General features: G+C 34.1%; 1 protein-coding gene across 8 annotated transcripts in view; it reads right to left on the bottom strand.

The window, feature by feature from the left end:
- Positions 1-24,200, bottom strand: part of SS18 (SS18 subunit of BAF chromatin remodeling complex) — a 70,589-nt gene that overhangs the window by 12,074 nt on the left and 34,315 nt on the right. For 6 of the 8 annotated variants that reach the window (XM_081562738.1, XM_081562741.1, XM_081562740.1 and 3 more), the window contains exons 4-9: positions 22,589-22,742; positions 18,911-19,132; positions 8,756-8,923; positions 7,998-8,102; positions 5,064-5,156; positions 4,229-4,348 (exon numbers count right to left, since the gene is read on the bottom strand). In XM_081562738.1, coding sequence (XP_081418864.1) covers positions 4,229-4,348; positions 5,064-5,156; positions 7,998-8,102; positions 8,756-8,923; positions 18,911-19,132; positions 22,589-22,742 — 862 coding nt within the window. The remainder of the gene's footprint in view (positions 1-4,228; positions 4,349-5,063; positions 5,157-7,997; positions 8,103-8,755; positions 8,924-18,910; positions 19,133-22,588; positions 22,743-24,200) is intronic. The other 2 variants (XM_081562742.1, XM_081562736.1) reach the window with 1 other exon arrangement.

Genomic DNA, 24,200 nt, shown 5'->3' with positions numbered 1-24,200 from the left:
GAGCAATTATCCTTCAATTAAAAATAAATTATAAAAAAATACTGTAAAGATACTACCATGTATCAAGATGCTTTGATTCAGTGTAACTATTAAGCTATGTGTTAGCCATTAAAATGTCATATGTCAAAATGAGTAAGAGACTCAGGAGTTGTAAAGCACATGAACTCCATGATGTTAAGGAAACTCATCTGTATTTCTATTAGAAAGTTAACCAGTATAAGCAAGGGGTAAAAGAAAAAAGCAAGAAGCAGATTCCAATTAAAATACTGAAGAAATTTCTAATTAAAGTTTGGAAATCAGTGATAGTTGCAGCTGTATAACATTTAAACTTGCAATCACTAGAAGAATCAGAAAGAATGATTTTACATGTAAATTCCAGATTTACATTCACAATCACCAAAAGAATGCTTTATGCTCTGCACTGACAAACAATGACAAATGGAAACTAAAGAAGACTTGAAAAGTCACAGATTGCATGTGAAAAAAACACAATTCAAAAGTTACACTCTGTGTACCCATTACCTTTAATACTTAACACATATAAGTGAATGATTTCAATGTCCAGAGAGTGACAAGGGACTAATTTGGCTTGCCAAATAAATATGTCTATTTTGTAAATTCTACTACTGTCTATTGTCAAGAATGCTTTATAAAGCATAAGCGGAAATGCTTTCCTGCTTAAATGTTTTCAATTACAGCCATTCAAAACCTGTCATAGAAAACACTGATTATAGAGGAATGTCAAAGAGAATAAATATTCAAGCTTAAATAAATTCCATCAGTCTACTCTTTTGACTATTTAACTATTATGCACCCAATTATTAAAACAAAATTTTCTATTAGAATGAAGTTTGACAACTAAAATCTACAGATAAGCAAAGTGGGAACATTTCCATGAGGGTATCCAATGTCAGACAGAAAAGCATTTAACCACTTAAACCCAAATTGATAAATTTCTTTTACTCTCTCTTTTCACTGAAAATATTTCTCTTAACTCAATAAACTTACCTGACTGATCCATTTAACATTTGTTTTCATACAAACACAATAAAACCAGAATACTCTATTTATTCAATGTACAAATGTCCAATGGTCACGAAATGGAAATGCCATTTGAGAGTAGTAAGAATATCCCTTCAAAAAGACAAGAAATACACGGAATATTTCTAAAATCATATTTGGAATTAGGGAACCAAAACTGATCAATGCAGGGAAAATGCCTAACTTTCAATACTTGACTGAAATTTCAGTGCTTATCTGTGAAGGTGCAAGAGAATTTTAGCCTGATTCTGGTTCTCAGATTTTCTATCACAGGTGGAAAGAGGTGCCCATAATAACAGCAGAGTTTAAATCAATGAATAAAAATAATAAGACGTTGTTGTTGTTCAGTCACTAAGTTAGGTCTGACTCTTTGTGACCCCATGGACTGCAGCATGCCAGACTCCTCTGTCCTCTACTATCTCCCAGAGTTTGCTCAAATTCGTGTCCATTGAGTCAGTGATGGTATCTAACAATCTAACCTTCTGTTGCCCCCTGTCCTTTTGCCTTCAATCTTTCCCAGCACCAGAGTCTTGTCTAATGAGTCAGCTCTTGGCATCAGGCGGCCAAAGTATTGGTGCTTCAGCATCAGTCTTTCCAATGAATATTCAGGGTTGATTTTTTAGGATTGACTAGTTTGATCTTGCAGTCTAAGGGACTCTTAAGAGTCGTCTCCAGCACCACAGTTCAAAAGCATTGATTTTTCGGTGCTCAGCCTTCTTTATGGTCCAACTCTCACATCTGTATATGACTACTGAAAAAACAATATTTTCAGCCATACGGACCTTTGTTGGCAAAGTGATATCTCTGCTTTTTAATCCACTATCTAGGTTTGTCATAGCTTTCCTCCTAAGGAGCAAGTGTATTTTAATTTCATGGTTGCAGTCACCGTTCACAGTGATTTTGGAGCCCAAAAAAATAAAACCTGTCACTGCTTCTACTTTTCCCCTTCTATTTGCCATGAAGTGATGGGACCAGATGCCATGATCTTAGTTTTTTTTAATGTTGAGTTTCAAGTCAACTTTTCCTTCTCCTCTTTCACCCTCATCAAGAAGCTTTTTAGTTCTTCTTCACTTTCTGCCATTAGAGTGATATCATCAGCGTATCTGAGGTTGTTGATATTTCTCCTGGCAATCTTGATTCCAGCTTGTGATTCATCTAGTCCTGCATTTTGCATATAAGTTAAATAAGCAGAGTGATAATATACAGCCTTGACATACTCCTTTCCCAATTCTAAACAGGTCATTCTATGTCCGGTTCTAACTGTTGCTTCTTGACCCACATACAGGTTTCTCAGGAGACAGCTAAGGTGATCTGGCATTCTTATCTCTTTTTAAGAATTTTCCACAGTTTGTTGAGATCCATAAAAGGCTTCAGCATAGTCAATGAAGCAGAAGTAGATGATTTTCTGTAATTCTCTTGCTTTCTCCATGATCGAACAAATGTTGACAATTTGATCTCTGGTTCCTCCGCCTCTTTGAAAACCATCTTGTGCATATGGAAGTTCTCAGTTCACATACTGCTGAAACCTAGCTTGAAGGAGTTTGCACATATCCTTGCTAGAATGTGAAATGAGCACAATTAGACAATAGTTTGGACATTCTTTGGCAATGGAATGAAAATTGACCTTTTCTAGTCCTGTGGCTACTGCTGAGTTTGCCAAAGTTGCTGACATATTGAGTGCAGCATTTTAACAGCATCATCTTTTAAGATTTTAAATAGCTCAGCTGGAATTTCATCACCTCCACTAGCTTTGTTCACAGTAATGCTTTATAAGGCTCACTTGACTTCACACTCCAGGATGGCTCTAGGTGAGTGACCACACCATTGTAGTTATCCAGGTAATTAAGACCTTTTGTGTATAATTCTTCTGTGTATTCTTGCTACCTCTTCTTAGTCTCTTCTGCTTCTGTTAGGCCCTTACCATTTCTGTCCTTTATTGTGTGCATCCCTGCATAAATGTCCCCTGTTATCTCCAACTTTCTTGAAGAGAACTCTAGTCTTTCCCACTCAATTATTTTCCTTTATTTCTCTGCATTGTTCATTTAAGAAGGGCTTCTAATCTCTCTTTGCTATTCTCTGGAACTCTGCATTCAGTTGAGTATATGTTTCCCTTTCTGCCTTGCCTTTCACTTCTCTTCCTTCCTCAGCTATTTGTAAAGCCTCTTCAGACAACTACTTTGCCTTCTTGCATTTCTTTTTCTTGGGGATGGTTTTGGTCACTGCCTCTTGTACTACATTACAAACCTCCGTCCATAGCTCCTCAGATACTCTGTCTACCAGATCTAATCCCTTGAATCTATTTGTCACCTCCACTGTATAATCATAAGGGATTTGATTGAGGTCATACCTGAATGGCCTGGTGGTTTTCCCTACTTTCTTCAATTTAAGCCTGAATTTTGCAATAGGGAGCTAGCTCATGATCTGAGCCACAGTCATTTAGACATACTGATGTAAAAAAAGAGACCCTGTTAGCAAAAGATGATATCTAATTAAGCAGCTATATCTCCTATCATAGGAACCATATTTTCCTATATCTCAAGTAGTCATAGATAATTAAGACTGATATTTAAGACTGAGATATCAGGTCTGTATCATTCCCCACTCCCTATCTAATAGATAGACAACTAGTAAATACTACAGTGAGAACATAATAGGAAAAGATGGCTATACTTCCTCCAAACTCTGTAAGATACATACCTGCAATAAACTTACCCCTATGGAAGTGTACACAGCTATTTTAATAAGGCATGACAAAAACATTTTCTCTAGGCATTCCAAATGGACCTCATTTGTACACTAAAACACCAATGTTACTTTTCACGGTTAACGGTCATTAGTTTTGGAAACAAATTTGCCAAGCAGATCGTGTATATACTGTTAAGTAATCACCCAACTCATCAGTTTTCTAAGCACACGCAAAGCTACTGGCTGGTAATGAATGTCAAACAGGTTTAGGAATTGATTAATTAATGAATTCATTTCAAATGACTTTCTATACCTTACCTGTGGTCAATGAGCCATCTCCAGTTTATGCTTTTTCTTAAACAGACTACTAGTTTTAAGAACATTTCAAAGAGACACTCCATGAGTAGACTGAGCTAAAGCTGTGAATTTGCAAATGAATATTTAAATATCCACTTCCACATTTTTGGGGGGGGACAAAGTTAAAACTGCCAGAAATGATTACCGTAGCCCTGCTGCTGTCCTGGGTAGCCTTGCTGCCCTGGGTACTGCTGCTGGGGTGGGTAGCCCTGTTGCGGAGGTGGTCCTTGGTAGGCATCTTGCTGTTGGCCATACTGTGAATTTCCTACATGATAATTGGGGAAGAGGACAAAAAGAAAATACTGAGGAGTTTGCTTAATTAACTTTTTTCCTCTAAGATGCATAGCCAACAACACAAGAACAAAATGAAATGCTATATTGATTTTTAAAAGTTAACAAAACAAAGAAAAAACTCAAACCAAACAGAAGGATTTCGGCCAAACAAACTGCAGTTAAAGCCAATTTTGCAAGGTTGAACTGCAGCATTTTCAGCGTCTCTGCCATACGAGCATTACATTTACTGGAACATCACAGTCATAAGATCATGACTATGCTAAATAAAATAAAAAAGACAAAAATTAAAGACAGCTACAAGAGCACACACTAGCTACACAAGATCAGCAAGCTGTTTCCTAGAGGCACTAAACTTATATGTAAAATTATACATATGTGAACACACAACAAGAAAAAAAATTGGATTGATGGATTTATGTTCAAATAGAAAATTTCCACTGAGGAAAAAAATTATTTTAAAATGTTTTAGTCTTTTAATGGTTGTTAGAAATGGCAAGTCATGGTTATACATTTTAAATATTTGTAAGAAAATTATTCTCATTGTTCTAGGCTCCCTGGAACTTTCAAGACAGCCAGCAACTAGTATTCTACGAGAGCTTTGCATGGGTAGAAGTTGTCTTATGCAAGAATTTTTGTTCCTGTAGAAGGGGATATATATGTGTATGTGTGTGAAGGTATATAGATACCTCCTTCGTAGTAATGTTGTGAGGAATCCTCATAAGGCCTATCGTAGCCTTGTTCAGGATACGACGGTTGCTGATAACCGTAATCATTATGACCTACATCAATTCGACAAGAGACAGGAAGAAACGTTAATGGCCACTGAGTGAAAACCCTAAATATATTTATACTTTCAGATAAAACTGAAAAAAAAAGAAAAAGAAATGGAAATACATAAAAAATAATTTCAATTGCATTAGCCAAATATATACCAAATGTGATTGCTTTCATATTGAGATAACGTGCAATTTTCTTTTTAAAGCAAAAAACAGTTTTAGAAACATTACACTTAGTCTTAACTCTGATAATCCTCATCAAGGAGGGGAAAAAAAACTTTATCTTCCATTTTTTTTTAAAAAAAAAGAAAAGGAAAGCATTTAGGCCTTTCACATGTAAATAACCTGAATTAAATTAGAATGAGCAAAGGAAGCAATTATCATATTTTGTCAAACACCTGTTCTGCTGGTCGCCAATTCCACAGCATATGCTAAAACAACGCAAAATATAAAAGAGCTCCATAAGTTTTTTTCCCCCCTAAAAGAAACTTAAATATTTCACGTTCTGTATTAACTTCCTTGAAGTATTTGTATCTCTAAGTATTTTAAGATGCAAAAATATATTGCTTAATGTTGCCATTCTAGGAGCCTTTAGAAAAATATTTCTGGAGTATCATAAACATACACCTTCATAAAATTAATACTGTGTTAAGTGCCAGAGCACACCTTTAATTTTAAGGCACAGTAAGTTACACCTGCAAGATGACTAGGCTTAGTACTTTTAACTTAGTTGCCCAAAGAAATTGCAGGAAAAAACCTTTCAGTTAGCTAAAATCTGAACTAAATTTTAGAAGAATACCTAATTAAGGAAGGAGGAATATAGTTATGAATAAATATAATACTCATAGCTCTAGTATTCCAATGTTTCCAAACCACCTCCTAAATATCTACATTACAGATTGGCAACCTATGGCCTGCAGTCTAAATACAGCTAGTGGCTTGTTTTTGCAAATTAAGTTTCACTGGAACAGTCATACTCATTCATATTTTCTATAGCTGTTTTTATGCTATCACAAGAGTTTAGTAGTTGAGACCAAGACCACAGGACTTGCAAAGACTAAAATATTTACTCCCTGGCCCTTTACAGAAAAAAGTTTGCGGGTCCTTAATCCATATATTTACTGGTGTAAGTATCTAAATGTAGTAAGAAAACATCCAATGCTGTTTAAGAAAATTAACTGTTGCTATAAATGAAATATTCTATGTAAATATCAGACAAATATATTAATACACATTTATGTAAAAATGATATACGGCTTAAATTTTTAAATTCCATTGTACAATAAAAGAATTATTTATAGCAACCTTAAAGTTCTGCTGTTTACAGAAACAACATATCTATTTTGAATAGAAAGTTCATATTTATAATATAAATTTCATGTTTCATGAAATACTCAGTAACAGAATAACGGTGTAAAATTCACCTCAATTACTTAAAATGTATTTTAATAATTAAACAAAACTATCGTTTATTTTTAGCAGACTATACCTAATGTATTTAACAACCTAGATTTCATTTCTTTAAAATATCTATAGTATATAAATGTAACTAAAGTTTTCCAAGGAAAAAAAAGTTAAAACAATGTCTACATGTGAAAGGAAAACAAAAAAACTCCAACATTCTAAATAACTGAAGGCAACTAAAAGATTTTTTTTAAAAATGTTTTCTAACCAAAATTATCCATATGTATCACTGCCACTAAGAAACACATATATTGTGTGCAAAATTCTATAGGGAGTGTTTGTTCTGCCTATATAAGCAGAATCTCTGCAGGAAAAAAACAATGTCCTTATACCACTTATGATTCACACACTGACAGAAAGTGGCAGACAAAGCAACTTTTTAAATACACCAAGTCATATCCTCCTGCTAGCTTACATTAGCTTCTTAGTCAAATGGTCTCAACATTGCTTCAAGTTCTTAGTTTCTCCAAGTTTCTCTGTTAAGTAGTTTAACCTAATTACATCAAGGGAGCTTAATATAAATGAAGATTTTGGCAAATCCTTCCAAACAAGACAGATCATTTCATAATGTGAACAGCCACCTCTATCTGATCAATTTTATATGTATGTATTATTTTTTCTTCAATATTGTATCACAAAATTTTCAAGCATACAGGAAAACAAAGAGCTGTATGACAGAAGTCTACTTGTATGTTTGGCTTACTACTAAACACAGTACATCTTTTACTGACCATTTTTTCACAAGCCACCTTCCCGTTAGAAAATAAAATTAACATTAAACTAAATAACTAGAGTTAAAATCTAATTTTCAAATGCCTTTATATTCTACTAACTCTATATAAACAGCTATATTATGGATATAATTTAGCTTCCAAAATTTTTCTCAAATGCAAATGATAACATATATAAACCATAGTTCTTTGAGACGTATGTAATATTAACAGGATAAAATTTGGTAGAATACTCAAGAACTATATTCTCTTTGTATTTATACAAGGTATAAAAGTAAATCAACAGTTGAACTTTATGGTGTATGAATTACCTCAGTAAAGCTGTTTTTTAAAAAAGCAAATCAGTAACACTTGCTTTGGTCCAAATGAACAATTCCAAATATAAAAGGATCTTCTTTTACATATGATAGGATTCCAATGATAGAACATGTTGCCTGACAACACAAATATGGAATAACCAAGCAAAATATATTTTAAAATAGATTATAAACTAACACCACAATTGATGCTTTAGATTACTGAAGTGTTTCTAAGTTTGGAAGAAACACATTGTTAGTTTTTTCATTCTCATTACAACGTTTTGAGTAGCTAGCTACATTAATACTGGGCAGGGATAGAAAATGGGGAAGTTAACATTTGGAGAGATTACCATCAGGGTAATATTGCTGGTTCATGCCTTCTGGAGGACCTTGTCCACCATGACTGTATTGGTCCCCATAATAGTCTTCCTGGCCTGAGTACTGCTGTGGTGGCCCTGAAAAACCACAACCAGTCAAGATGTAAATAGTTTGTTCTCTGTGTCATCAAAGGCATTCTGTCTAATCTGATGTTATGAGAGATTATTTCTCAGCCGTAGATTCCCCTCCCATGCTTTGGCATCTCAGACACTTTTGACTTTTCTTATACACACACATACATAAACACACAGCAACAACACACACCACATTTCACAGAAATTGATGTTAAGACCATACATGCAATATCAAACAGTACCAACTCAAAAAACACAAAATTACCTTCCTAAAAAGAGATTCAAACTGGCAGAAAATTAATTTCCTTTATGATACTAGAGCAGTTTGAAACAAATTAGGGTTTGCTTCTGATCATACATTTAGTAATTTCTCAAAAATAAAGTGGTATTTTATGCTGTAAATTAGTGAGCTTATGATAATAATTTGATGACATAACCTTTTCCCAGAAAAGAATAAATAAAACCATAAACCAGGGAGTTCATATCCACTTTTCGTGACCCTCTGTACCTACTACACCCATTACCTTTTAAGAAAAATAATAAAATATGATTTTCAAAATGAAAAAACAAAAAGCTCTAACTTTGCCTATATGAAAAGTTCATTAAAATGGAAAGCCTTTCGAGCACTGTGAGAATTTCTCCCCGTGGAGCCGTACCCTGTTGAGGTGGTCTATAGGGAGGGATCTGCCTCTGACCCAGCATATGATTGCCTTGGTTAACTTGACTCATCATTCCCATGGGTGGCTGCTGGCCTTGGTAATGCTGTCCGCCTCCCTGGGGCATGTTGTACTGTTGAGAAGGAGGCTGCTGGTGCATCACTGGACCTGAAAACGGACAAAACATTACACACATAATTGCTGGCACATAACTTTAACATCTTAAAAGAAATACAAACTTCTTTTATTGTCATATTCCTAAACTTACAATATATGAACTTCCCAAATGCATATATGTTTCATTATGTACTATATAATATTTATCCAGACAACCTTTCCAGAAAAGACAGAATCTTATGCTACGTAAGAAAAGATCTCAAAACAAAGAAAACCACAAAAATCACACAGCAAATGAGTATTCAAATGGAGGGAAAGAAATCTAATTCCTGGGTATGTCTTTTTCCTTTTTCAATGCCCGATCATTATGTAACAGTAGACAGGGAATCTACAAACACATTTATAAATGTACTATTTGTATCAGTGGAATTTCATACACAATTTTAAAACAAAAACCTAAGGGTCTTCTATTTTTCAACTTTGTGAATATGTGTGTTCAGTCACGTCTGACTCCTTGTGACTCCATGGTCTGTAGTCCACCAGGCTCCTCTGTCTATGGGATTTTCCGGGCAAAAATACTGGAGCAGGTTGCCATTTCCTTCTCCAGGGGATCTACCTGACACAGGGATCAAACTCTTTATCTCTTTCATCTCCTGCATGGCAGGATGGTTCTTTACCAGTTGAGCCACCAGGAAGTTTTTTCAACTTTAAGATTTATAAACTAAAATGGTCTTCCTAAAATCAAAGGGCTATAACATGCTTAATAACCTCTAACACACACAATCAAAAAACACCTAGGCAGAGAATTACAATAAGCCATAGACTTAGAAATCAGAACTGCATAGTTCCCTGAGTGAGCAATATCCAGATAGTGGAACAACCACTGCTACAGTATCACACTGGCAACAGTAAAAATGTATCACATGATATAATCAACAATGGCCATGAAGTTTTGTGTTGCCATCCAACAAAGTCGGTAGCTCCTCAGAGGTTCACTGGGCTAAGTTATGGTATATGGAGCTCATCATTCAAACATTATAACCATTCCTGCCTGAGAAGCATGTATGAGTTGTCTCCTAATTTCCTACTTAAATAGCTACATGCCCCACCCCGCCTTCACTGACTTGGGGAAAGAATTAGAAAAGTTTTATAGGCAAAACTGTCCAGATAAGCCAAAACCTCACAATTTACATACAAAATTAAAAACGCAACACACCCACCTTTTTAAATGTATTTCTATCTTACAACAGCAGGAACAATGTGAGCAAAGAGAATTCACTCTTTTCCAATATGAAGAACTGGCTATCTAAACAAGTACTCTATCAGAGCTAAAAACTCTTTTTTCTATTTGCCTTCTTCTATTCCACTTCTTTTCAAATTTCTAATTTTCCTTCTAATTTTGTCATAAATATAAGTCTTTCAAAGGTTACTCTGAGACCTTGTTTTCAACAAGGAAGTAAACTCAACTGTAGGGATAAGATAGTTCCGTAGACAATGGAAGGGGAAAGAGAACCCGACACAGAACGCACTTACTACCAGACGTGCTTTCATGTTTACTTCATGTAAATCACTAACTACCACCAGAGGTAAGGATCCTAATTTTCAAGTGTTCAGACAAGAAATCCAAAGATCAAGATTATATAAGCCAATAGATGTCAACTGGGAATCAGGCAAAACTCCAGTTAGATTTCAAAGCACATTTATTCTGCTATTCTTCACTGCCTCTACTCCAGCTATAGCAAAGTTAGTAGTCCAGAAGCAATTATGCAAAGAAAAAGTTTCAAAACACTACTTTAATTAAGGTTACAATTATTAAAACATTTTGTATATTGAACACTAGCATTCATAATAGAATAGGCAGCATAATTGACCATTTATAGACTTCATTTCCAGTAAATGAAGGCTTTGCCTTGTCTTTCTTCTTCAACATTGATTAAAGATCTCGTTTTAACAGACGATCACTATAAAATTAAAGCATATAATATGCAGTAGAACCAAAATTAAAAGAGAAAGAAAGCAAAAACATAACAGTTGGGGAAAAATCCAAGAAGACACAATAATAACAAAGTTCTAAGGTTTGCTATAAAGGAGAAAAGTAATTCTAGTTTAAGCCCTAGATAGAAAAGACCATGCCACTTGTGCTTTATCTTTTGGGACCGTCAGCAGTTTCAATCCCAAAGAGCTCAATTACCACCCTTCTTTTATTTTCTGTCACTTCTCTCTCTCTAAGGATCCACGACATCACTCAAGATCAAGCCTAAAACTGCAGAAAACAGAGCAGGAAAGCACTGCTAAACCATGGTACTTTTCATCTTTTTCCTTGAAGCCTTATCTATTAAAAAAAAATTACGACTTAAATTCTGATTGTTTAGGAAGCATATTATTTTTCTTATGATAATGAAATATGTTATATTGGCAAATAAATGTGCATTATCTGTTGAGATACTAATGGAAATAAGAGCGCTAAACCTCAAAAGACTACCCAAAATAAGTTCTAAAAATTTGTGCTACAGAGTAAAGATTACAAAATGAGTCTATTATAACCATTTTCTACAAAGTATGACATCGCACATTACTATATGCTTAAAGGCTATTTTTTATCTTTCACATAAACCTTTCTGACACTAAGAAGTACTACAAAGGATGATATATACAAAGATCCTACTATCAAATATCCTACAGAAACAATGTCTTATAGTTTAATCATATCTTGAGATGCAAAATAATAAAACTCTAAAGTATCGTTAATCTATGAATAATTTTAAATGAAGATTAAAAATGACAGCTAACAGTTAATGAGCACTTATTATGGCCCAGGCATTAAGCTAAGAGCTTTATGTCTATTATTTATCCTCTTCAAACCCTATGAAACAGGTAGTATTGTCAACTTCACTTTACAAGTAGGAAAACTTAAGGCATACAAGCATTAAGACTTTTACCTGAAGTTGTATGGTTAGGAAATGGTGAGAAATCTAAAGCCATGCTCTTAGCCATTATGTGTATCTCTTCTCCAAAGTCAAGTCAGACTTCTCCAACATAATATCTCTGAGAAAAACAGCCCTACACAACATTATCACTATCATAATAAAATCCTAGAATACAGTAAGTTTCTTCTCTTCATCTATTATCTCTGTGTTATAGTAAGAATGACTACAAAACTGTGTAGATAATATCCACTCTAAGCACATTTTCTTGTTCATCTTTCATCACATATTGCTCACATTTTACTACTTGTTCCTTAACCATTCAATCTCAAACTAAACCATTTATAGCTCTCATTTGAAAGTATTACTAATGGTTTATTTGCAAGAAGAAAATCCCTGTATTTCAGTAAATTCAATTAGCTAATCCACTACCTATTAAAATGCCATTTAAAGTGAATAGGATTCTTTACTTACCTAAAATCTACACCTGCCTTCATCAAGAGTTTTAAGTGGTTCATAAGACATTCAGGGAAAAACATCAAGAATAAAAGAATAAGAGCTAAGTAAGAAAATCTCAGAAGTTTAGTAAAGTCACTGTTAACTAGTATAAACTGAGCTGAATTTCCTAGCAACCAATGAAGAAACAGAACCATGACAGATTTTATCTAGTAAAAAGAACAATTTTTAGAGAAATCCCATGAAAGTATTTAAAAGTACTGAAACATAACAGTATCAATAACTTTTGTTCTTGTTATTAAGTTTCTTCAGTAACACAGACCACCCTTACATGCAGTTCCTTACAGTAACCATTTTGTAAGGCTGTGATTTTCAACTGTGGGTGATTTTGTCCCCAGGGGACATTCAGTCAAGTTTGGAGACATTTTGGTTGTCTCCACAGGGGCTGGGGGTCGCTACTGCCATCTAGTGGGTACAAGACAGAAATACTGCTAAATATCTCAGCGCACAGGGCAGACCTCCACAGCAGAGATTTGTGTAACTTAACATGTCAAAAGTGCTAAGAAGTCCTGGATTCTCAAGGGCATAATTCTACATCATAGGCATCTCTACAAACTACTCTCAGGATTAGATTATATATTTAGCTTTCTGGTGATTGAAAATTAGAAAAGGGATGTGTTGTGGCTTCATAAATTCGGCAAAGCAAAAAGCTACGCAATTTCTCAGTCAACTCCTCTGAATAGTTTCAACTATACTATACAACAATATTAATTCAAAAACAAAGCCCCTATAGACTGCATCTACTGTAGACTGAAAGGAATTCCAAAAGTTCTAGATTTATGGGACACAAGTGACAATCTGCTGTGCAAGTAAAGGCCCCATCTTACCCAAACAGAAAGCCATGGAGACGGGCTATATGAGAACATACAGCTTCGTGTCAACTTAGCATGAAGGCTGAAAGTTATGAAGCATCAGGTACAGGAGAGATTATCCTGCCCAGAAAAATTTCAGATGGAATGGACTGTATAAACAGGCCTGACTTGGAAGATTTGTAAAATGTAATTTCTAAAATTTACCCCTAGATATTCTCATTTAGCGGGCATGGGGTGGAGCAGACAAATCTTGTTTTAACAGGTACCCCTGATGATTCTGATGCCAGGGATCTTAGGATCACACTTTGAGATTAAGACTTCTAACAGAAAAAGTAAATCAATCATCCCTTTTTACCATAAAAGAAGCCAGGTTATGGTTAACACAAAATATTTAAACTGGAATAAAACGGCATCCCATAAAGGCACCTAGGATGTTAGTTATAAAATGAAGGCCAAGGAGTACATGTGTTACAAATACATCAAAACCCAGTGAATGAGACACTTAAGATTTTTGTATTTCATTGTATGTAAATGTTACCTTATTAAAAAAAAAAAACTATTAAAAGAAAAAGGAAAAATTTTTAAACGTTGTGCTCTAATGCTATGCAGACTAAAGTGTTAATGGGCAAAAGTATAATAATATCTGTAAAACACCCGGAAATGCATTTAAAAAGAAGATGCCATTAATGGATGAGTAGAATACAGTTTTCTATATGTTTGAAATTTTACATTAAAAAACTGGGAGAAAACTTTTAAATTAATCCTAAATGAATATACGAAGACTTCTCAAAACTCAACAGTTAGAAAATAACTCATCTAGAAAATGGGCAAAACACATGAAGAGACATTTCACTGAAGAGGATATACAGATGGCAAATAAGCACGTGAAAAGATGTTCAGCATCACTAGCCATTGGGGAGATGCAAATTAAGGCCACAATGAGATGTGGTTTACTACTCATTTTTAGAACAGCTAAGATTAAAAAAAAAAATTGACAATACCAAATGCTGGCAAGGATCCGAAGAAAGTGGATCCCACGTGCACTGTGCTGCTGGGATGGTAAAACGGAAGAGCTACTTTGGTAATCACTTTGGCAGTTTCTAAAAAAACTGAATATATAACTGATAATAAACCACTGTATAATAAGAGTAAATATAACAACCCTGGTTATGATAATATTTTTTTGCCCTTCATATTTATATGATAAAGGTACTGAAAGAAAAATTTCCCTCTACTCTAATGTCAAGCTTCTAGATCAGATCATTATCACTTGCAACTTATTAGCTAAATGAATCAAGACTTTCTTAATACTGTTCAAACAAGACTAAAGCCAGAAATAAATTAGGTCTTATGGCTAAAGAAGACAATAGCCAATAAACAGATCTCAATTTTTCATTATTACAAAAAACCCTTGTTCTCATTTTATGTAAATTACACAAATAATTATGGAATTAGGATTTTTAAATGCATCATCTCACTTAATCTTACTTAAAGAAATTAAGAAAATTAGACAGAGGTCCCATACACAGTAATCTATGGGGCCAAGACTTGGATCCAAGTCTGAAGAATTATATACCATACCTGCAACTTGTGAAATATATGCTTTAACATAAACATAACAATTTGTGAAAATCTTTATGTTTGAATATATAATAAGTAAGTAAAATGGTGTTAAAATCTGGAAAGCTATAATCACTAATGCCTGGGAATGAAAAATATGCTGGTTCTATCAAATGTTAACTGTTGGTCCAGAAAGCCTACTACTCTACTCAAATTAATTAGACTTTTAAAGAAACATCTTTAAGGCACTAACTCTATATCTTTCTGGGTTATCATATAACATTTGGTTTCAGTTCCCATTCACTGAAAAGACAGATCTGCATGCCTACCCCCAGGTTTTGTTCTAGACACCAGAACAAAAGAGGCATCTTTGGAGCTGTCTGAATTGCGGTGGAGCTTACGCTCTCTACGTAAGTGAGTAGATCCAACACGTAAGAAGGTGATCAACTGTGAACATGAGCCTTACTCCTAAAGTTCAAAGTGACCATCACTGAACTTAATCTGGGTAATAGTTAAAATAACACAGGAAGTAAGCTGAATTAACTATTTACAACATTGTGCAGCAATTTAAGAAAGAAATTAACATTAAAAACTTGCTAAACCACTCATCTAAAAATAGCTGTCCTCATAAAAGAATATACATTAAAAGCTAAATTAAAAAATATTTGCTTTCTCAATTCATAGATACACATAAAACTACAACTAAAAGTAGGCACCAACTGCAATGCCACTGTCATATAAGTTCATTTAACTTATAATTTTTTAATGACCATGAATATAGTAATCAGTAAATTTAATGGGGCCAATTTTTTGTTCAGCTTTTTGAAATGACATGTTTGGTGTGGTAGGTCTACATGTTTTCACTATATTAGACTTTGCATTAATTTGGTTTACTATTATTTTTCAATTTTTTAGTAAAAATTTAAAAGCTGAAAACAGCTTTTAGAGAATTAATGACATCCAAAGACATTCCATAATTTCACTGCCAGAAATGATACTTCTACTGTAACCCTAGTACACCATGTCCCCTTTTTTATTGGAACTATGAGTATAAATTATCATGCTGCTTCCCCTTCCCTTTGTAAACAATCAAAATGATAAACAGAAAATGTATAAGATATCTATCCTTTGAATTAATTTCAATCAGACTCCAAAATACACGACAAAATTTTTAGATGAGTACTTTTTTTCTCCTGAATTTCATTTTCAAAGCAGGGAGGAAAAAAAAGAAGGAAAGGAAAGGAAAGGAGAGAGGGTAAAAAACAAAGCCACTTCAAAACTACCAGAATAAAACACATCTAGGTCTGACCAGCAATGTTCTATTTAGAAAACTACTATGACATCATCAGATAAAGTACCCAAATATGTCACCTAAATAATTAATAATTATTAACGTGACAAAGGTTAAATAATTGCTGTTTGTTTTTAAAACACAATTATCTGGACTGGCTTTTCTCCCCTTTGTTTGTCATTGGACAGAGATTTAATCTAAGAAATCCCACTATTTCATTGTTAAATATTTAATAAATTTCATTATTAAAAAATGATAAGTAGTGTAAACATTTTTTTCTAACAGCTCTTGATGTACAGATATGTATACAGAAATAAACAGATAGTTAAAAGGCCTCAACGTTTTGAAATCTGAATTAACTCAAAGAACAGCAAATAATATCTCAACAAATATTAACAAAAAATTTTGAAAGTAGAAAACATTTCCTTTTATAGAATATTGGTATTCTTCTAAGCTTGTCTTTATTTTAAAATGTAGTCTCCTCTAATTTCTTTCATCTATTTATCAAAACAGAAAAAATTTAATGTAAAACATATAGCTCATTTTTATAAAACTATCTAAGGAAAGGTTTTATAATAAAATAAATATTAAAACTTCAAATAAAACTTATATCATGCTGAACAAGTTTTTAAAAATCCAACAGGTACCATGTAATTAAAATATTTTTATAATGAATTCCAAAATATTTTTATAAGGAATTTAACTGAAAAGATTTTTATTTGTGATTAAGAAAGCAAGTATTGCTAAAAACTCATATATAACTTTCCCTCCTTTTTTCCATGGTAATTGTAATTTTCTTTGGTGGTTCTTGATTCTGAAAAGTTGAAATTTAACTGAAAAGCTTTATATTTGTCCTGAAGAGACTTTTTAAAACAGTGGTAATTTCCTCACATCCTCTTTGCTCTTTTGAAACATAGCTTTTATTTCTAAATCAGATCCTCAAAGTCACGTTTTATACAGTCTATTTTCTATTCATAAATTCACAAATTATGAGAACAAAGAAAAAGTAAAATAACTTCTAAAAGAAGAAAAAAACTATACATTGATACAAATATGACATTTTTCAGAAGAACACTGTAGGGGTGTTGGAGGTGATGCACAAAATAGGTGAAAGAGATTAAGAGGTACAAACTTTCAGGTATAAAATAAGTAAGTCATGGTGGTATAATGTACACATAGGGAATATAGTCAATAATATTCAACAATTTAGTTCAATAACAGATGGTAACTGGACTTATGATGATCATTTCATAATGCATGAAACTATCAAATCATTATGCTATACACCTGAAACTAATACTGTATGTTAACTGTAACTCAATAAAAGAAAAATAATTTTAATTTAAAAAACAGTAATAGCTGGTGGCTATGTTTTGAACAGAAACTACTTAAAACTTTAACTCCTTTTTCTAAAAACAGTAAAACTATTTTCTCCATACACATTGCTGCATATGTTATTTTTCTTCTTCAAATCTTAAGTGCATCCTCAGTTGCTCAGTTGTGTCTGACTCTTTCGCGAACCTATGGACTGTAACCTGCCAGGCTCCTCTGTCCGTGGGATTTCCCAGGCAAGAGTACTGGAGTGGGTTGCCATTTCCTTCTCCAGGGGATCTTCCTGACCCAGGGATCGAAGCCGCGTCTCCTGCACTGCAGGCGGATTCTTTACCACTGAGCCACCTGGGAAGCCCCTTCAAATCTTCAGATGCCATATCAAACCATGCTGCAGCAACATCCATTTTCTCACAGATATTTTCTAAGAAGTGTGCCACCATTATGGTCGTTGCTGTAAAGAATCACTATTGCTGTTTTTTTGCTCTCTTTCCTGGTAATCAAACTGTATAGGAAACATCTGAACCCCTCCTGATCTAGCACTGACTGCATCTTGCTACGGTTTTGAACCCTTATTTGATATAACTTAAAAAAGGAAATATTCCATAATGGGCACTCAACAACTTTCAGGTGAAAAGAACGGAACAAGTGCCAGTTCCGTGAAGCTATGTTCATTGACAATTTGTTCCATTTATCTGCCTTTGTTTCTGGTGTATTCTACCAAAATTATAGAAAATATTTGTAGATTTTTAAATCACAATGTATTATTTCATCAAAAATAATGATCAACAGATTAACATTAACTTCCTTTATCTGGGTGTATTTTGGTGATTTGTTTTTCCTAAGCAAAATCTAGAGAATTTTATCACAAATACATTTAATTCTATCTGATACTCTTAACCTCACCACATTTCATAATTGAAACAGCTTTAAGCTGGCAACAGGCCAAATGTTTTAACAGGCAATTAGCAGAACAGAGCGCCACTTACTGGTTTTTAGTTATTATTCACAAGAATACTTAAAAGAGAAACATGATAACAATTTCATTCTCTGAGATTGGTAATAAACTTTAATAGACTTCACACCACTCCAATAATACAAGAATAGAGCAGCACCTCCACTGAACATTCTAACAACAAATTATCTTAAAATTACCTTTAATGCTGAAACACAGCATCAGAAAATGTTAAATCAAATAAGATTCAAAGAAAATTAATATATTCTTCACAAGTAAAATGAACCACAGAGCAGATGCTTTTTAAGGAGTGTACTTAATAAGATAAAATTCTATTTTCTCAGTTCTCTAGGTCTAACTAAATGTTCTGTTATTCACCAATTAGCTTCAAAATCCAAAAATACTGTCTCAAAGAAACCGTCCAAACAATATAAAAATAAATAGGCTTAAAAACCTAAACTGAGCAATTTAATTCCTAAACGTAAAAGAAAAAAATTATTTTCAGCCGGTTTCAAACTTGTTCCTTCTCTGAGTATGACTTACCTCAAACTTGTGTTTTTGAAAATCAGCTAACATTTTGAAAAAACGGTTTGATTTTCAAAAGCTAATGGAGCATTCTAGTCGAGAAGGGTATAAAGAAAGCTAACTTACCTTGGTTTGGTTGCATACTCATATTTGGTCTGGGGCCGTAGTTTCCCATGGGCTGCCCTTGACTCATGGTCATCTGGTTCTGTACCGGCATGCTCTGGGAAGACGGCACGGAATGGTTGTAACCTCCCATGGACCCATGGCTACTTGAAGGCATGTTCATGGAACTGTTTGTCATATTAAGTTGACTGGGTCCAGGTCCCTGCATAGGCATATGGTTGGGCCCTTGAAGAAAAGTGATCAGAACCAAAATATGAAAGTTAAACAGATGATCTATACAAAAGTACCTTAATAAGCTATTTTTTTGCATTAATGCAATAGTAATACCAATTGATAACTTGAGTATTTAATCAATAGCCAAAAAAGTAAATGCTTTACTTGAATGATAGCAAATACTGTGAGGTGGACTACTATTCTCATTTTACAGATTAAGAAACTGATGCTTTTGAAAAGCCAGAAACATTCCAGAAAAAAAAGAAACAAAACAGTATGAAGGAGGACTTGCTTTATAAGAGTCCAAAACATATGAAGCTGAATTAAAAGTGTGTAGTCTAACACATAAATGAACATATTAACAGATCAATGAACCTAGAGCACAATCTAAAAACTGACCCCAAAGCACAATCTGGTAAATGACAATGGTTCTGATATTAAGTATCTGTGAGCAAAAGAAAGATAATTCAATAAGTGATGTTGTGACAACTGAGTAGACATCTGGAAAAACACAGGTTGGATCCCTACCATGTTTTTTCTAGCAAAACTAAGTCCAGATGTATAAAAGAATTAAACACTAAAAAAGAAGAAAGAAAAAGTAAGGAAACCATAAAAGAGTATTTCAAACTGGAGAATTTCTAAAATAAACTTAGAGTGGAAGCACTTTCTTAAGTATGCAAAAAACTCAGAAGTATAAAAGATTTATAAACTAGAGTACATAAAAATAAAACATTTGCACATGACCAACAAAGCAAAATTAAATAATAAAAAGATTAACTGGGAAAAATTATTTACAAGAAATATCACACACAAAACTAATTACTTAACATATAAACTAAGTAAGTAAAAGTCCACCAGCAGTAAACAGGCAAAGTACATGAAACATCAGTTCATACTAAAGCTACAAAAGGGCCATAAATATGAGAAAATTCCTTGTCTCATTTAATATAGTAAAAAGGCAAATTAAAACCATGAGATCCATTTTTCATCTTTTAGATTTGCAAAGATCAAAAGTTTTGCTCCAACTATATTATGAAGAAAAAAGCACTTTCATACTTCATTGGAAGACTATAAATGTATAAGTACTATTTTTATGTAGACCAATACGGCAATAACCATCATATTATAAAAATGCATATACCTTTAACCTAGCAATTTCAGTTCTAGGACTTTATCCTATAAATATACAAGTTTCTGAGTGTATATGTATATAGACACAAAACTGTAAGTTTGTTTACTTATTTATTTATATTTCACAGGCATATTCACAAAAGCGTAATTTTTAATACCAAAAGACTAGAAATAACCTATATTTCTATCAGAAGGAAACTGTCCAAATAAAGTAGAGGCATCCATAAAAAGAATGTAATACAGTCATCAAAAACAATGAGGCAGCTCTTTATATACTGACTGGTCACCAAAATATATCTTTATATACTCATGGTCTCTAAGGGAAGTCTTTAAGAGGTAAAAATATGAAATATAATACTATCTAACATATGCTACTATTTGTGTTTTAAAAAAAAAAGAAGAAAAAAGAATGTACACAAGCACATGTTTTAAAGGGTAACTAGACACCAATGACTATCTGGAACGAGTCTGGGTAGATAGGGGCTGTGTGTCTTTTTGCACCTTTTGATTTTGGTACCATAGGTATATATTATATAGATATTTTCTAAATCAGCTAAATTTATTTTAAAGGAAGATATGTGACCAAGAGCAAACAGCATATAAAGAGCACTACCACTTACAAGACAAAATATTAAAAACAAAACTAAAATCAGAAAGTAAAAGCCTAGATACAAATTTGTGTGCATAAAAAGGTTGGCTAAGTATCATATAAAACTTTTTAAATAAAAACAATATAACTAACTGGACTTCCAATTTCTCCTACATCTAACTGTAAACTTTCTAACTATGAGTTGTTTTAGAAGTTCTCCAGTATCCTGGACAACCTAGGTCATAACTGGTTGAAAATCCCTGGCTCATAAAGAGATATCTTATTCCAGATGGCCTTACACAAAAACCAAATGGCATGTTAACAACAATTACATTGCTGTTCGCTTGCTTCCTCAGCCTTTGGCTTGAAAGTTACCTGGAGAAGTTGAATCGAATTCCTAATTAAAGGCACCACCATAAAAAAAAAAATCACAAAACTCCCCTGACTTGCTAACCTGCATTGGCATTGCCGTGACAGTTTTAAAAACGTGTCCTGATGATCTAAGCGTGGACAGAGCAAGAAGCATCCTTCGACTACAGTTCCCTCTGACTACAACCAGAAGGAAGCAAGAAGCTTCCTTCTGACTACAACCAACAAGCTGTTATGTCTTTAATTCTGCCTCCACGTAGGGCGAGGGCCACATGGGCCATGGCTATGGAAGCCCCGGCAAGAAAAAGTTGCCACCAAAACACCTCACCCTCCTACATGACCAATCAATCGCACACTGATCTCCTATAAGCCAGGTTACCTGGCCTCTTTTGGTCTGTGCTTTCTACGTCCAAAGACCCTGAACACCAATGCTACCAACACAATCAGTTGATACTATCCCAAGGAGGCTAATACTACTAATTTTAAAAATAAACTTCTCTGTGATTTTAATTTACTCTCACTACTGCTATTTGTACAACGCTTTCTTTATGTTAATGAAAATAACCTTTGTTTTTAGAAAGCAAAAATATTCTCACATTAAATGTAGAAAACAGCCCACCAAAAATTATGGGTGTGGGTGTGACTGTTGTTACAAAAACAAGATAATTTAAGGATACTTTTCCGATTAAAAATTCAACCCAGCAAAAGGTATGTAAATCAGCACCTGATGGTCTGAAAGATATTTTAAGTAGCTCTAAACTTAAAATAGATAAACAACAGATGATGCATTATATAAGAAAGCTGACACTTTTCAGCTTTTAATTTTGCTCAATTTCCATATTTCCATTATGCTATAAACATATATATTCATAAAAATCCAAGCTCAGTTTCAATAGGCCAATGAGGAAATACTAAATACATTAGCGCTTTAGAGAGTGTTTCGTTTTTATCTCCCCACGTGTTATTTTTTCAGCAGTACTGTTTCTGAGATCAATAAAATTTCAAGTATATACAAAACTCAGAGAAGTGCTATAACACATTTTTATAAACATTTTAATTCTTAAGCCACGATGCCATGCCTTTTTCCCCCCTAAAAGCTTCTAAAGCCAGCTGTATTGCATAGTTTCAGACAGACTAAATTTAGCCAGTTCTGTTCATCAGAGGAATGCTGTGTGTCAGCTACATCAAAGCCCAAGGGCAGCCTGATAAACACTGAATACAGGTCACGTAGCTCTGTAGCTAACAAACTCTAAGAGAGCTTGGACTCCGGGGCATTCAAAGCAGTTTTGTCATCAACAATCTAAGTATCCCTTGAGCCCCCATGTCGTTTCAGTTGCTAAGCAACTCTGGTGTTAATGTCTTAGAGGAGAGAAACTTACCAGGCATCTGGCCGTTCATCTGGTTCTGCATGTGTGGTGCCGGAGGACCCCCACCTACCATTCCATCTGAAGGCATGTTGTGAGCGCGCGGAGGTGGGGGAGGGCCGCTCGGACTCATCCCTCCGGGACCCATAGGCATATTCTGTGTGGGTGGCTGAAAGAAGACAGTTTAGTAAAACAAGACAAACAGTCAGACTAATATATTCAAGATGCATATGGTGTAACAGTTGCGTATATTATTCAAGTGAACAGGAACAAAAACACACATGTGTTTCAACTTATTCTACTACATTTTAATCATGGGCTTATTCACATCGTGTTTAATATGCTCCAAAAACTTCACAGGATCATCAGCATGGATGTATCCTCTGACCACCTCAGACCGAAAGAAGAACCACAATTCAGGTATATTTTACTTTACAGTGAAAATTTTAAAATTGTAACATTCGATACAAAAAGAATTCTTGTTTATCTATAAAGATTTCTAAGGTGCCCACTATTGCTATTTCAATTATACTTTAAAAGTCAAGTCTCCTTTCATTATTGATATAGTTGATATATTTACTCTTAGTGATGTATTATTTCACCTGAAAAGATACAGTAACAAAAGACTAAGATACAGAAACTTCAAAATGTGATGTATTTTATACTGTTGGGGGGGTGGTCTTGGAGGGGGAATGTTTTAAACCACAAAGATGCAGCTCAGCCCAACATTTGTGCCGACTACTCCTATAGATTGGAAACATTACTGACGGCCTCCAAGGGTACACAGACAGCTGCCTCACAAGGATGCCTTTGGCAAATTTCCTAATGAAAGTGTGAAGAAAATCACTGACTAACCTTGAGAGTTCACAAAAGGGCAAAAGGAAAAATACAGATATAAGATAAGGTGGTCTGTAAACCTGGCTCCCTTCTTGGGGATTTTTGGGTAGAGAAAGCATATAGTTTCTTTCCAAACCCCAGTTTTTTAAGCCTGCAAGAGGATATGGAAATCTTACCTTTACAGATCTATTTTGCTTTCTTTCTCTACTTGTCTGTGTTCTAAACAGAATGTCCATTTCTACAACTTCAGTCATACTCTTCCTCTGACATGTTTACTGTCTGTACTACCCAGATTTTGCAAACACAGTCCTCCCTAGCACACTGACCAGATATACACTGTTCTTTAGACATCACGTGTAAACACTCACATCTCCAACCACCTCATAGGCACTAACATTTACAAAATTAAACAGATTCAAAATCTTAAATTCATAATCTTACTTTCTTCCACTACTAAATCCAATCCAATAACTGCTTATTAAAGATTTCCTCTTCAAGTCTTAAATTCTTTATCCAATTTGTATTCTTTAAATACTTTGCTCCATTTTCAAAAAAATTACCAAACATCAACTTGGTGTCACATACTTCACTTTTAAATCACCCTTTATCTTCCTTCAATATGGCCGACTTGACCCTCTAGTTTGAAAATCAAATTCCTTCCTATCATCTTGTCCACATTTTCTGTTCAAGAATTTATGCTCTCACTCTCAGAAAGTATCAGTTTCTCATCTTCTTGTGATTCAACTCATAAAACATCAGTGTTCTCAGTTCCCATCATAATAAAGGAGCT

Source organism: Giraffa tippelskirchi, chromosome 14 (assembly GCF_054371585.1).
Source record: "Giraffa tippelskirchi isolate mGirTip1 chromosome 14, T2T-mGirTip1v1.2.pri, whole genome shotgun sequence".
NCBI lineage: Eukaryota > Metazoa > Chordata > Mammalia > Artiodactyla > Giraffidae > Giraffa > Giraffa tippelskirchi.
This window is presented reverse-complemented; position numbering and strand designations above follow the sequence as displayed.